This window comes from Sminthopsis crassicaudata, chromosome 2 (assembly GCF_048593235.1).
Source record: "Sminthopsis crassicaudata isolate SCR6 chromosome 2, ASM4859323v1, whole genome shotgun sequence".
Lineage (NCBI taxonomy): Eukaryota > Metazoa > Chordata > Mammalia > Dasyuromorphia > Dasyuridae > Sminthopsis > Sminthopsis crassicaudata.
Window position 1 is genome coordinate 273,605,291 of NC_133618.1, and position 16,537 is coordinate 273,621,827.

Sequence of the window (16,537 nt, forward strand, 5' to 3'; positions counted from 1 at the left end):
AAATATTCTATTAAATTAAACACCATAAATGTTGAGACATTTTACAATATTAAAGACATGTAGATTATTTTCACCATGTACATATCATTTTTTAAAGTTTTAAGTTGAATTTATTTAAATGTATGTGCTTCGACTTTAAATCAGGCAAATGGTTTAAAATATTCAATAGCATCAGTGAGAGCTTAAACTTTAACAGATTCCTAAAATTTCAGACATAGAAAGAACTTAGAAGTCATCTAGGGGTCATCCCTTGATTTTATATAGAGAAAAATAGGCCAGAGAGTTTCCATGGTTGATCCAAAGTCACATTGCTGGTGACGGGATTGAGACTAATAAACTCTAGAGATGTTAATCTGGTAGTGTTTCCACTGAAGTAATTTCTGGGAAACTGACTGTTGTAGTACTATTCTTTTACTTTCTAGTGATTTCAGATAGCTTTTAAAGTAGCAACTGGTTCATAGTAGTTTAAGTTAAAAGAAATTAACAGTCTTGGTCCAGACCAAATGAAGTATGAGGATTTAGAATTAGGTAAGAAGGAAAGAAAGAAAAAATGACATTCATTTCAAAATCTTGATGTTGTGAATTATTTTTAACCTTTGCTCATTATAAAAATTCTCTATCATTAATCTCATATAACTAAATGGCCTTTTTAACCTTTGGCTTTCAGGTACCGGATCTTTGCTTTTGACCATGACCTCTTTAGCTTTACAGATTTGATTTTTGGTGAATGGCCAGTGGTTCTTATCACAAACCCCAAATCATTTCTCTATAGCAGCTCTATCCATGAACCGTTAGAGAAACTTTACTACTCTACACACATCAGGTACAGAAAAATCTTGAATTTCTTTTCAGATTAGTATTTAAAGTAATAAGCCATTGGGAATGAACTTCCTCATGAATACTTTATTTTCCAAGGTTGATTTTTTTTCCTAGGCAACATGAATAACATTACTTTTGTACTATATGAGGCTTCCCCTATATGAGGGGAAGGAAACACAGTTAGAAGAGAGACAATGAATTGTTATGTAGAGACAAATTCAAACTCTGAAAACCTTGTAAGTCAAAGACCTTTAAAATTTTGTTTTTCCTTCAGACACTTTTATTTTTTGTGTTACAGTTGTTTTAATCCACTCCATTCCTGTCCAGATGAGTTCTTTCCCATGTAACAAAGCAAAACCAATTATAATCCTTATTTCTCTACTTAGGGCAGAGAAGTACTTTGACACCTCCTTCAGGGCCAATTGCTCAGGGTTGAGTAGTTTTAGTGTACCTTTCATTCATATCATTTGTAGTCATAGTGTATCTTGTTCTGATTCTGTTCTCTTTGATTTTGCATTAGTTCATTCAAATTTTCTCATGTAAGTCTTTTTTTTTTTTTTTTTTTTTTTTTGAGGCTGGGGTTAAAGTGACTTGCCCAGGGTCACACAGCTAGGAAGTGTTAAGTGTCTGAGACCACATTTGAACTCGGGTCCTCCTGAATTCAAGGCTGGTGCTCTATCCACTGCGCCACCTAGCTGCCCCCCTCATGTAAGTCTCTTAGTTTCCATTTGTTACAGTGAAATATTTTAGTTATAGACCTATTTTTTCCCAATTGTTATCCAATCAGGCACCTATTTTGTTTACAATTTTGCTACCAAAAAGGTGTTGCTATGCATATTTTGGCACATATGAGACCTTTTTGACCTGCTTGGTGGTATAAAATAGTTACATGAAACGTAAAGATAAAATAGTCACTAGAGTCATTGAGGTTACATTGAGGTCCCAGTTAGTGAAGTAACTTCTTTGGTAAGTCCATTCTTTTTTCTTTGGACCATGAACCTTCCAATGGCAAATCAATTTACAATATGTTATCAAAAGTATGATAGCTTAGCTGTGTGCTAAAAGCTTCAAAAGATGATTAAAAGAACCAGCTCCTCTTTAGGATAAAACTTGTCAGGATCATTCTTCCTTTACTTTGCTGCTGTTTTTGTTCTTTAGTTTCAGTTGCTCATTTTATAGATGAGGGCACTGAGGCAGACAAGATTAAGTGACTTGCCCCTGGTCACATAGTGTCTGAGGCTGAAGAGTTGAACTTAGATCTTGACTCCATTTCCTCTCCTTTGACCACCCACCTAATTTTAGAGGCAACTCAACATTTGAATTATAGGATCATAGACATTGAGCTAGAAAGAACCTCAAAAGTTAGTTTTCATCTTCAAGGCCCCCAGTAGCATTTATTTCATCCAGCTTTCTTAAGCAATTCAACTTTGTCCAAAGTAAACCAAATCTATTTTTCTTAGAAAACAGAAAAATAAAACTAGTTTTCTCAACTGTGCCTTTTCAATGTATATCTTTTCTAATAAAAAGAAACCTAAGTTTAAAAAATTATATATTTATGCATATTCTCATTTTAGAATCTTGGCCTTCTCACCATCCTCCATTACCACTGTCTCAGTTAAGATTAATGGTGTTTATTTGGGGAATGCTGTTCACCTTTCTGGTCCTATTTTCATATTGAAGTGGAATCCTAGAAACTATAGTGAAGAGTCCAGTATGATAGAAGTAAATGTTCAGGTAAGGTCTTTGTTTTTTCTTAATTTGCACCATAAACAAATGCTTAAGCTAGTAGTTTGGATTGAATCTACTTTTAAGTATACTTTGGAAATTTTCTCATTAAAGGGAGAAAAATTATTTTATTATCAGTCTTTTTGTATATCACGTTCATTTTGTCTTGAAGAGAAACACACAGAAAAAACTAGAGGCTTAACTTGGGCGTCCATGAACTTGTATTTTGTAGGGCTTTTTAAAATATATTTTTACTTCCTTTATTACATAATTCCTAATTACAAGAATGAAAATTTAACATTCATTTTCAAAAATCTTGAATTATAAATTCTTTTCCTCCTCTTTCTTCCCCTACTCTTTGAAAAAGCAAGCAATAAAATAATGATTACATATGTGAAGTTATGCAAAAGATAATTTCTATGTTAGTCATATTGCAAAAGAAAACACACCCCTTTTTTTCTCTTCCCCTCCCCTAAGAAAAATAAAGTGAAAGAAGTATATTTCATTCAGTACTCAGAATTCATTAGTGCTCTTTCTGGAGGTGAATAGCATTTTTTTAATGGATCTTTTGGAATTGTCTTACATCCTTGTCTAACTTGTTTTTTAAAATATTTTGAAAATTATATTTCAGTGCAATAGTATTTCTTTATAACCCTATGCATTTTTTTTTGCATTTTAAAACATTCTAAGAAGAGGCTTCTATGGCACACGCACAAAAAAACTTTAGTCAGCTCTAAATACTGGGAGAAAAAAAGAGGAAATCAGAGAAGATTTTGCTTTGTGGAAATTTTTTGTAATCTAAAGATACCTTTCTCATCTTTTTACAATCTAAACTAGAAAGGAATAGACATATGGGATAGGGGATGTGTTGGAAAAGAGCAAATAAAAGAGATAGAAAAAAATAAGAAAAGAATTTTCTTGGAAAATTACTGGTTACAATTCTTTTTCTTTTAGAAGTGTTTTTCCAGATCGTGGTTATTATATCACTGATGAACAGTTCTAATAACATCTTTTTCCTATATACCTTTTGGGTGACTGTTAGTAATAATTTTGAATTAGTAGACTCTAGAAGTTAGCAACCATTTAAAGGATTCAATTATAGGCAATCTCTGATTTGTAAATGAGTTCATAAACTTTGTTTTTAAGGTGGCCATCTGAAACTCAAAACACATTTTCTTATAAAAACAGTTCTGTAAATGATAGATACCACCAAAAAAATCTATAGTGTACCCAGAATATAATACAATAGGCCTCAGTTATCTGGCATCATTAGGAAAGGACTGTTTGGATAAAAATTTCATAATTAAATAAAAAGTCCTACTACTTTGCTCTTCAGCTATTTGAAACACTTTTTAATGCACATCTTTATGATAGATAGTATTTTTTTTCTTGTTTTCTCAGAACATACTGAGAATAAAAGAGCTTTGTCTCATAGGAGTCACATTCAACATAATATATATTTTTTGTTTTTATTTTGTTGCAATAGCTGTAGCTTCAGATAGCATGGGTCATTGAGCTGAATATATATGGCATTCTTCTACAAGTTTGATTTCTTTTCTTTTTTTTTTTTTTTTTTTTTGAGTTTCACAAATTTATTGGTATTTTAGTAAAGACATTCATCTCAGTCATCACGCTCTCTGTCTTGACCTTAAGCTATTATTTCATTTGGCTCAAGAAAACATTCAGAAGAGGAAGAATCCTTACTTTAAACATAACAATAAAAAGGAAAAAATGGAAAGTTTGCTTACATTAGAGTGTCTAAAGATAAATTTATGAATTTTGATATGGTTAAGTCAAGTAAGGAAGAACTAATAGTTCTATGTACATTTTCATTGTTTTATGTGGGGCATATTCTAAATATAAATGCAACTGGACAAAAGTATTAGGAATATACAATACAAGGCAGCTCCTCTGGAACGATTACCTATTCTAAGAGCTTAACTGGCAGTTACCACCAATAGAATAGTCTAAAGCTGCCTTGAAATTCAACATTGAAGGAATTTTCAAGAAAACATTATGCATTTTTTATGACAAAGCTTTTAAAGATACTAAAACAGGTGTTCCAACAGCATTATAGTTCAAAGAAACTTAAGATTACATATACGATACAAAAATACAAAAGAAACCTCTCAGAACTTACAGACTCAAAGTATAAGTGGTCAAATTTTTCATAAAATAATTTTAAAGATGCACTCTTTTGTATTTTCAGTACCTGAAATAGGCCAATGGTCTATAAAGAAATAGGCTTATAAATGAGCATGTTGTATACCAGCCTAGTAATGAGAAAATTAACGTTGCTTAAATTCAAATTAGTTTTCACTAAATTGGTAATTTAAATGCTCTGACAATACAGAAAGTGCACCTTCACCATCTTTATACAATGTTAATGAATTTTTGGTATGTCATTTCTTTTAAAATTAAAAAGGCCAAATGCATTTAAGAAATGTACATATTTTAATCACATTTTTGGTGGTGGCTTACTTTTTAAAAGAAACAGCTTCCTTATATTTATCTCAAGTTCTGGTGGACATGCTTACAGGAGCTTGTGAATACCAATAACTCAAAGAAACACATTTAAAATACTGATTTACTTGCACAGTAAATGTTTGTCCTTTGAAAACCAATGAAGTTAGGACAAGCCCTATTAAGCTGAATCAGGTCACGTCATATATTAAATACTTTACATAAAATTTCAAAAGAGTAATTATGGTTTTTCTTGTTATAGCTTCTGTAGCTGCTGTTAGAAATGCCTAGTTCATGACTAAAAAAAATGTCCATTGAAAAAAAAGCTTTCACATTTCTATTTTGTCTAAATTATTATTTTCAAATCAACGTTCCAATAACACTTCCCTCCCAGTACAACACTCCTTCTCTGTAAGGCTGTTCTTGGGAGCCAGATAGTTTAGGTAAAGATAGAGTTTAGTAGTTGTTTTCAATTTGAACAGTCAAAGAGACAGTAAACTTTTGCTTCCCTTAATATGCTAATAGTTGTGACTAAAAAAATAAGCAATTCTTAAAAAGGTACCATTTCTGATTTCTTTATTATCCGTAACCTTTTGAATTACATGAACTACAAAATTAGCTAATGTCTTGAAATCTATGTATAAAACATAAATTACCTCTAATTTCAAACTTTCATTTATTAGTATGCCACTCAATTTTTTAAAAAGTGGCTCCAAAGGTAGTATATCATTCTTTAAAAAAAAAAAAAAAAAAAAAAAAAAAAAAAAAGGAAACTGTTCCTTTTAACATCATACCCACCCCATACCTCAATCTTGAAACACATCATTTAATCATCATCTTGGTCATGGACATTTCCAAGGTGAGATTTTCTATTTCGTTCGCACGACTTCTGGTTATCAGGAAATCCATGTTTTCCTTTATTGAAGGAGTTTGGTCCAGTTGATCTTGGTGTATCCTTTCCAATATTCTTCATCTGCATCTTTGCTTCTAGAGGCATTTCCTCTGGTTCACTATCATCATCTTCACTGAAAACTGCTACTACTGAAAGGGTTTTGGGGGCAAGAGTTGGAACAGTTTCTTTATTTAGGCTTACTTGCTCCAAGTTTGATGGATAAGACTGGTGCTTTTTTTGCCATCTGACTGCCTATGGCAAACCCAAACTTGGCTATCTTTGTAGGCACAGGCTTGGATGAGAAGTCTTTGGCTTCTTCAGCTGATCGCTTCTCTGTGCTGCAACTTAAATTTTCCCCTCCATTATTGGAAGAAACAGTCTAAGTTTTCACAGGTTTTTCTGCCTCTTCTTCAGGTCTTCCGGCACTTCCTGCTCACTGCAGCTTCTCCAGCTTCTCCTCTCCCGCTTTTCTGTCTGCCATTTTCCCCATGGCTTCCTCCCCCCAAGTTTGATTTCTTCAAAAACTCTTTGAAATAAACTTACTTTTTAGCCATTGTCCATTTATAAAAGTGAAGTGTAGGCTAAGCAACTGAACTTAAAATTTTTTTATTTAGTATTTATTTCCTTAATTGCACATAAAAATAATTTTTAACACTTATTTTTTAAACTTTGAGTTCTAACTTTGCTCCCTTCTGCCTTCCCCATGTCCATCATTGAGGAGAAGAGAAGTTTACTATAGTTTTACATGTATGGTCATATAAAACATTTCCATATTAGTCATTTTATGAAAGAAAATAGACCAAAAATTTTTAAGAAAAATAATGCTTAATTAATCTATATTAAGACACCATCAGTTCTTTCTCTGGGGATGGATAGCATTTTTCATCGTTAAATCCTTCAGAATTGTCTTGTATCATTGTATTGAAATAGCTAAGTCGGGGGCAGTTAAGTGGCACAGTGGACAGAGCACAGCACCAGCACTGAACTCAGGAGGACCTGACTTCAAATCTTGCTTCAGACACTTAATACTTCCTAGCTATGTGATCCTGGGCAAGTCACTTAACCCCAATTGCCTCAGCAAAAAAAAAAAAAAAAAAGAAAAAAAAAGAAAGAAAGAAAAGAAAGAAATAGCTAAGTCATTAATAGCTGATCATCTTACAATATTGCTGTTTCTTTATACACAGTACATTTCATTTTGCATTAGTTCAAGCAGTTTTTCCAGGTATATCTGAGAGCATCCTGCTCATCCTTTCTTATATATACCTAGTAGTGCCATTGCTAGGTCAGTATGATTTCATAGCCCTTTAGACATAGTTCCATATTATTCTCAAGAATGATTATCAGTTCATAACTTCACCAACAATGCATTAATGTCTCATTTTCCCCAATCCCCTCCAACATTTGTCATTCTTTTTCTGTCCTATTAGCCAGTCTAATACATATAAAGTAGTACCTCCTAATTGTTTCATTTTGCATTCTTTCAATCATTAACAATTCAGAACACTTTGTCATAAAGCTAGAGATAGCTTTTATTCATTTAAAAACTGTTGATATCTCTTCTTCATTTATCAATTAGGAAATGACTCCCATTTGTATAACTTTGATTCAGTTCTCTACATACTTAAGAAATAAGAAATACTTGCCTATATCAGATAAAGTTGCTTCAAATTTTTTTTCAGTTGTGATTGCTGAATGTATTTCTATCTTATTCTTCATTTCTCTCTCTCCCTCTCTTTCCTTTTCCTCTCTCTCTTTTACCCTATTCCTCCTCAAAAGTGTTTTGTTTCTGATTACTGCCTCTCCCAATCTGCCTTCCCTTCTATCACACATTTATGTTATTCTTTCTTTGAGCCAATTCTGATGAATGAAATAAGGATCATTCACTCCTCTTCAGATCTTCCCCAATTTCCCTTCTGCTTTAGAAGTTTCTTCTTGCTTTTTAAGTGAGATAATTTACCCCATTTTATGCCTCCCCCTTTTCCCAGTGAATTCCTCTTTTTTTACTTATGAATTTTATTGTTTTAGATATTATCTCTTCATATTCAATCCATACCTGTGCCCCTCTGTTTGTATATACTTATAACTGCCCTAATAATGAGCAAGTTTTCTTGAGTTACAAGTATCATCTTCCCATGTAAGAATGTAAACAGTTTAACCTTATTAAATCTATTATGCCGTTTAATTTTTTTATGCTTCCTTTGAATCTTATATTTGAAAGTCATATTTTCTATTCAGATCTGGTCATTTCATCAAGAATACTTGAAAGTCCTGTATTTCATTAACTATCTATTTTTTCCCTTGAAGGATTATGCTCAGTATTACTGGGTAGGTGATTCTTGGTTGTAATCCCAACTCCTTTGCTCTTCAGAATAATCATATTCTAAACCCTCTTAAAATTTAATGTAGAAACTGCTAAATCTTGTGTTATTTTGACTGTGGCTCCACTGTACTTGCATTGTTTCTTTCTGGCTGTTTGTAATATTCTCTTCTTGACTTATGAAGTCTGGAATTTGGCTATAATATTTCTAAGAGTTTTCATTTTGAGATCTCTTTCAGAAGATGATTGATGGATTCTTTCAATTTCTGTTTCACCCTCTGGTTCAAGAATATTAGGTCAGTTTTCTTTGATGATAATTTCTTGAAACATAACTGGGCTCTTTTTTGGTTCATGTCATTCAGGTAGTTCAATATCTTTAAAAATTTTTACTTATTAAAATTTTTTTTCTGGTTATACATGTACATTAATTTTTAAAATAAATATTTCTTTATGAATCATGTTGAGAGAGAAAAATCAGAGCAAAAGGGAAAAACCACAAGAGGAAAAAAAAAGGAAAAAAGTGAACATAGTATGTGTTGATTTACATTTCAGTCTCCATAGTTCTTTCTGTGGATGCAGATGGTATTTTCTATCCAAAGTTTATTGGGATTGCCTTGGATCACTGAACTGCTGAGAAGAATTAAGTCTTTCATAGTTGATCATTGCACAATCTTGCTGTTACTATGTACAGTGTATTCCTGCTTCTGCTTGTTTTGATCAGCATCAGTTCGTATAGATATTTCCAGGCCTTTTAAAAATTAGCTTGTTCAGCCATCCTCCAATTGATAAATGCTTAAAGGATATGAACAGACAATTTTTAGACAAGGAAATTGAAACCATTTCAAGTCATGTGAAAAAAAAATGCTCCAAATGACTAAATTACTTTCTCTAAAGAAATGCAAATTAAGTCAACTCTTAGGCGCCACTGCTAATCAGCTAAAGTGACAGTAAAAAGATAATGATTAAGGTTGGGATGTGGGAAAACTGGGACACTAATGCATTGTTGGTGGAATTGTGAACTGATCCAACCATTCTGGAGAGCAATTCAGAACTCTGCCCAAAGGACAATAAAACTGTGTATACCCTTTGATCCAGCAATCCAAAGAGATCATAAAAAAGGAAAAAGGATCCATATGTGCAAAAAATGTTTGTGACAGCCCTTTTTGTAGTGGTAAGGAACTGGAAACTGAGCAGTTGGAGAATGGCTGAATCAATTATGAATAACAACAAAGTAATCATGATTTCAGACAAAGCAAAAGCAAAAATACACCTAATTAAAAGAGATAGGGAAACTATTTTGCTGAAAGGTACCAATAACAATGAAATAATATAAAAAAATTAAATTGATAAAAGTATCTTTTCTCAGATATATGGAGACCCAAATTAAATTTATTAAAAAAAAAAAACCCCCAACAATTCTTCATTTGGCAAATTGTCAAGGGATATTAACAAGTTTTCAGAAGAAAAAATTAAAGCTATGTATAGCATATGAAAAAATGCTCTAAATCATTACTGATTAGAAAAGTGCTAATTAAAACAACTCTTGAGGAGGATTTGGAAAAATGGTAGAGTAGGTCGGTAAATTTCAGGGTCTCCAGATTTCCCCCACAAACAGAACAAATTTGCGCCTCAAGGTACAAGGGCGGGGGGCAGAACAGGGATCTGATACTCCTGGAACTACCCAAGAAGACCCAAAGAAAGACCTCAATCTGAATATTAACTAGTGGGTAGGACAAACACCTCCAGGCTATCTCTATAGAAATGGCCTTCAGGAGCTCTGGGACTAGTTGGGTTTGGAATTTATACCTCCTGGACTGGCAGGGAAGTCAGAGTCTGATTAAGAATGCCAGGCCCAGCTGTGCTGCCCAGATAGAGCCCTGGGTCAAAAGGACCAGTACACCAGGTGAGTGCAGCAGCAGTGGGCAGGGACCCTGTGGGAGGGTGGAGCTTTTGGTTTATGGTACCAGGTCAGAGGGGAGAGCCCAAGTGAAGCTTGAAGCATCATCCCCCAACCACAGGATTAGAAGTGCTTACACTAATACTTTTTTTTTTTAATTAACCAATTAGAAAAGGAGATAGAGTCTTAGAAAAGAAAATAATTCTTTGAAAATTAGAATTGGATAAGTGAAGCTATAAAAGACCCAGAAATAACAAGACAAATATATAAAGAATGAAAAAAATAGAACAGAATATGAAACACAAGAAAAACAACAGATTTAGAGAACAAATCAAGAAGACAAAATATAAGAATAATCTGAAAATTGTTAAAAAAAATAATCTTGACTCAATAATGCAAGAAATAATCCAAGCAAATTGGTTGGACTGATAGAACATTGAAGAGAAAGTAGAAATAGAAAAATCCATTGATCACCACCTCAGAGATATCCTTTGTGGAAAACACACAAGAATATTATCACCAAATTTCAAAATTTCTAAATCAAAGAGAGAATTTTACAAGTAAACAAACAAAAAAACAATTTAAATATGCTAGAGCTACAGTAAGAATTTTTAAACACTTTATCAGCAGCCACAATAAAAGACCACAAATTCTGGCATCTCATATGCCAGCAATCAAAAGAACTAATAAGCCTGTGGCCGAAAATATCATATCCACTAAAATTATCCACAATAAATGGAAAAAAGTAGACATTCAATGAATTAGCGGATTTTCAGGATTTTGTCACAACCAAACCTGAACTTAATGGAAAATTTAACATATAAGAGCTAATATCAAAGATTAATGTCAAAGAACAAATTGTCATGGACAAATTGTTTTTTTACATGGAAATGTATACCATCTATCTAAGATAGACAGCAATTAGGTAGCTCAAAAAAAGATTGGGGCAGAGTTGAGCAGGATATGGCCTTTAAAAAGCAAAATATCTAGAAAAAAATAAAAATATTAATTGTGTTCTACAAATGAAGTGCAGAGGAAGAAGAGACACAGGTGGAGAGGAGGGCTAGTAGTTTTGAAAACCTATTCACATCAAGAATGGATTATTAGGCAACACTACATACATAATAATGTAGCACTATCAATCTATGTGATTATGATGGAATACTACTTTACTATAAGAAATTTGAGAGGGATGGTTTCAGAGAAACACTTGGCAAGACTTATGAATTGATGCAAAACAAAGTGAGCAGAATCAGATTGTTGAAAACAGTAATAATAATGTATTTGTATCAATTGTAACAGTATAATATTGATCTAAAATAATACAAAAGAAGTCATGATGAAAAATGCTACCTATTGCCAGAGGAAAAAATTGATGAATTAATTGCAAATTGAAGCATGGTTTTCTTACATTCTTTGTTTTTCTTGCTTTTTTTGTGATAGGACTAATATGGAAACATATTTAACATGATTTCACATGTACAACTGATATTATATAGCCTGCCTTATCAATGGGGTTGGAATGAGAAAGAAAGAAAGAAAGAGAGAATTTGGAATTTAGAATTTAAAAATAAAAAGATGTTAAAGTACTACTGTTTTTTTTTAAATTTTTTTAAGTTGAGACAAAAAAGAGACTTTTGTCTACTTTGTTTATATATCCTTATTCAAGGATATATGAAATCATGTATAATAAGGCTATTAGCCCTTTGAAACAACAATGGAAGAATCCCCACCTTTTGACAAAAAGTATTGATAAGTTAAAACTTAATGTAGTATTCAAAACTGAATTTTACCTCTTCATATCTTTGTATATCCACATATGAACAATTCATTCTTTTAACATTAATTGAATACCTGCAGTGTTCCTGGAAACATAGTAGGTTCTAGATTTTTAGACTACCTTTCTTTTACTAAATCAGAAGCTATTTTCATACCTATTTTAAAGGTATTCTCACTAAATTTTTAAACAATAAAATTTAAGCAAGAAATTAAGTAGCACACAATATAGGAATCACTGAATTTGTTTCAAAAAAGGTAAAGGAATAAAAGAAGAAACTTAAAAAGATTCAGTGAAAACTATTACTGCTTATGTGAGACAATTTCTTATATATATTAGTGCATTTTAAAGTATGCTAAATGTGTGAAAGGTGATCTATTTTTTTTTTTAATCTAGGATTCCACTGGAAGGATTAAAAGTGTTAAGCACAAATTTTCTATAAAAGGAAACATTCATACTAAATTTAATTTTATGCCATCATTCATTCTCCTAACTGATCACTATATTGTGGTAGGTATATTCAGTCAAATGTATCGTATGTTTTTATGTATGTCTGTTTATAATTATGAAGAATTTTGCAACTTAATCTTAAGTATCTAAAAAAGGAGTTATTATACCAGTGAAATTGGAAAAATGACATAAAAGAAGAAAACTTGTCTTAAATGAGAGTGAATAAAATATTCTGACAATTATTTAAATTTGAAATAGACATATGGACAAGGAAAGCTTGGAAAAAACACAAAGGAATTGTGACAGTCAAATAGAATAAATGTGAAAGCACCTTACAAACTATGCAGGACTATTTATCTTCACAGATGTGGAGTGTGATGATAATGCTTTCTGGTTCTAAGTGTCATAAATTCTAGGAATTTTAGGTGGTATTGGCTTAGATGAAAGATTTTTAATATTGAAGTTTTCTGTGTTGTATGTGCTGACTCCAGATCAGTTATCAATCTGTAAGTATATATTTGTTGACATAAATATTGTCTCTACCTCAAATATAAATATTATTTACTTTCAAGGAATCTCATTTAAAGAAAAATAAAACAAAAACTCCAAAATCTCTTAATCCAACTTAAAGTGAATTACTTTGTGAGCTTTGTGATTGTTTGGGAACAGAATAACAATAGAAAATCAATTAACTACATAAGTTTTATTGTTACTTTTTATTTACATGCCTCATTGATTTTTCCTTAAACTTACTCTCTACTTTTAGCTTTTAAATAAAGAATCATTTAAATTAAATGAACCATTGAATAGCATAAACTATACCAGGAGACTGTATTGTAGCATAGTGCAGAGCATAGACTATATTACATTACATGCCCATCTCTAATGCCTCTCCTCTATTGAAAGTCAAGAAGTTACAGATAAAATAAAATGGTAAAATAGGCATCAGGAATGATAGATATGAAATAGATTTGGGAGAGGAACAAGGTTTCCAAGGAAAGGATTTAAAAGAATCCATTTAAAAAATATACCATGAAGCCTAAGTATGCTGTTGACTGGCAGGTTAAATATTTAGAGGAGTTTAGCAGATTAATCAAAGTTATATATTTTAAGGAAGAAAATACCATTAAAGGGAAGATGTTATGAGGAGGGAAAGAGTACTTTATAGTGGGTTAGTCCTGAAAAGGATTGATGAGGTATTATAAATTTTAATATTGAAACAACTTATTGAAATTTTTCTTGTGTTGGGAGGATGTTCATAATTGTTTTTTTCTGACTATGCTAATTTCTTTAGTTATAAAAAAGGTGCTCTTTCCATTTGAAATATTAAAATTATCTGCCCCAATTTGAATTTATAGAACTTAAGTAATTAATATTAATAATATGCTTCTTTGTAGGCTCGAGTCATTTTTGTTCTGATTGTAATGACTCCACAACTCCTTCTCATTCTATTCAGGTACAGCAAAAAATTAGAACTGAAAGGTAAGATTTACTGCTTCTTTTACAAAACTATAATTTTTTTTTTCCCTGAGGCTGGGGTTAAGTGACTTGCCCAGGGTCACACAGCTAGGAAGTGTTAACTGTCTGAGACCAGATTTGAACTCTGAACTCTGGTCCTCCTGAATTCAGGGCTGGTGCTCTATCCACTGCATCACCTAGCTGCCCCCAAACTATAAAATTTGGCTCTAAGAAGACTTTTATTTTAAAATACCTGTTTAAATGAAAAAATGATCATTAAAAAAATTAATACATAACATGGTAGGATTTGTCAAGAACTTTACATATTTCCATGAAGTGGGTGCTATTATTATCTCTACTTTACAAATAAGTAAATTGAATGCCAACTGTATTGTAAAATAATACAATATAATATATTCTATCTTGGTATGAGCCTTAAGAGTTTTAGTTTTTTCCTTTAAAGTGCTATCTTATTCTAAAACACTTTACAAATAAGTAAATTGAATGCCAACTGTATTGTAAAATAATACAATATAATATATTCTATCTTGGTATGAGCCTTAAGAGTTTTAGTTTTTTCCTTTAAAGTGCTATCTTATTCTAAAACACTTTGCCTTGAGGAAAGTTTTCTAGCTTTTTTGTTTGCTGGCAATACAGCCACAATTTAAAGATTATAGAATCATAACAATTTTTAAAATCCAAGTTAACTAAAATTATTTAATGTAAATCTTAGGTAAACTATTTTTGGAAAAATGACTTGGTTACATAGCCAAAGCATGTTGACTTTTCCTATATATCTTTTTTTCACCTCTCCTGTTTATTCACATACCCACCAACTTAATTCATGCCTTTTTCTAAATCACCTGAACTACTGTAATAGTCTGAAAATTGGTTTCCCTGCTCATAGTGTCCCTCCTCTCCAAGCTATTCTTCAGTCAGCTGTCAAGTTGATATTTCTGAGGCACACTTCTAACCATGTAATTCCCCAACTGCAAAAGTTTCAGTGGCTTTTAGTATCCTTTTAGAATCTTGTTCCAGGTCATCATTCTAGACTGATTTCACATTAGTCTTTCTCATGCATTCTCTGTTCTTGTCAAACTGATTTTTTGGTGAATTTCTGTAAACAACATTCCTTCTCCCACCTCTGTATCCTCATAATGGATTTTCATTATTCTTGGAGTATTTCTCCTTTCTAAACTTTCTGCCTCTCAGTATACATTGGTCTGTTAAAAGCTCAAGCATTACTTCTTAAATGAAGTCATTCTTTACCCTAATTTTTATTATGCTCCATATACACTTGAAATACTTTTTATACACTATTTATTTATTATAGCTTTTTATATACAAAACATATGCATGGGTAATTTTTCAACATTGACCCTTGCAAAAACTTCTGTTTCAACTTTTCCCTTCCTTCCCTCCACCCCTTCCCCTAGATGGCAGGTAGGCCCGTACATGTTAAATATGTTAAAGTATATGTTAAATACAATATATGTATACATATTTATACAGTTATCTTGCTGCACAAAAAAGATTGGATTTAGAAAGAAGGTAAAAATAACCTGAGAAGAAAAAACAAAAATGCAAGCAAACAACAGAAAGAGTGGAAATGTTATGTTGTGGTCCATACTCATTTCCCAGTGTTCTTTCCCTGGGTACAGCTGGTTCTGTTCATTACAGATCAATTGGAACTGATTTTGGATCCCCTCATTGTTAAAGAGACCCATGTCCATCAGAATTGATCATCATATAGTACTGTTGTTGAAGTGTACAACGATCTCTTGGTTCTGCTCATTTCACTTAGTATCATTTCATTTATGTCTCTCCAAGCCTTTCTGTATTCATCCTGCTAGTCATTTCTTATAGAACAATAATATTCCATAACATTCATACACCACAATTTATTCAGCCATTCTCCATTTGATAATCATCCATTTAATGTCCAGTTTCTAGCCACTACAAAAAGGGCTACCACAAACATTTTGGCACATACAGGTCCCTTTCCCTTCTTTAAGATCTCTTTGGGATATAAGCCCAGTAGTAACACTGCTGGATGAAAGGGTATGTACAGTTTGATAACTTTTTGAGCATAGTTCCAAATTGCTCTCGAGAATGGTTGGGTCTGTTCACAGTTCCACCAACAATGTATCAGTGTCCCAGTTTTCCCACATTCCCTCCAACATTCATCATTATCTTTTCCTGTTATCATAGCCAATCTGAGAAGTGTGTAGCAGTATCTCAGAATTGTCTTAATATGCATTTGTCTGATCAATAATGATTTGGAGCATTTTTATGTGGCTAGAAATAGTTTCCATTTTTTTATCTGAAAATTGTCTGTTCATATCTTTTGGCCATTTATCAATTGGAGAATGGCTTGATTTCTTATAGAGTCAATTCTCTATATATTTTGGAAATGAAGCCTTTATCAGAACTTTTGACTGTAAAAATGTTTTCCCAGTTTATTGCTTCCCTTCTAATCTTGTCTGCATTAGTTTTATTTGTACAAACACTTTTAAATTTGATATAATCAAAATTTCCTATTTTGTGGTCAGTAATGATCTCTAGTTCTTTTTTGGTCACAAATTCCTTCTTCTTCCTCAGGTGTGAGAGGTAAACTATTCTATGTTCTTGTAATTTATTTATAATCTTATTCTTTTTGCTAGATCATGAACCCATTTTGACCTTATCTTGGTGTATTGTGTTAAGTGTTGGTCAATGCCTAGTTTCTGCCAAACTAAT

At 32.2% G+C, this 16,537-nt stretch overlaps 1 protein-coding gene and 1 pseudogene across 5 annotated transcripts in view; one reads left to right on the forward strand and one right to left on the reverse strand.

Annotated features, from left to right (window-relative positions):
* TMEM62 (transmembrane protein 62) overlaps positions 1 to 16,537 on the forward strand; it is a 51,840-nt gene that overhangs the window by 22,195 nt on the left and 13,108 nt on the right. For 4 of the 5 annotated variants that reach the window (XM_074289414.1, XM_074289415.1, XM_074289418.1 and 1 more), the window contains 4 exons: positions 668 to 823; positions 2,394 to 2,553; positions 12,287 to 12,400; positions 13,738 to 13,822. In XM_074289414.1, the coding sequence (XP_074145515.1) occupies positions 668 to 823; positions 2,394 to 2,553; positions 12,287 to 12,400; positions 13,738 to 13,822 (515 nt within the window). The remainder of the gene's footprint in view (positions 1 to 667; positions 824 to 2,393; positions 2,554 to 12,286; positions 12,401 to 13,737; positions 13,823 to 16,537) is intronic. The other variant, XM_074289413.1, reaches the window with a different exon arrangement.
* LOC141556003 (PEST proteolytic signal-containing nuclear protein pseudogene) lies at positions 5,778 to 6,481 on the reverse strand (annotated as a pseudogene).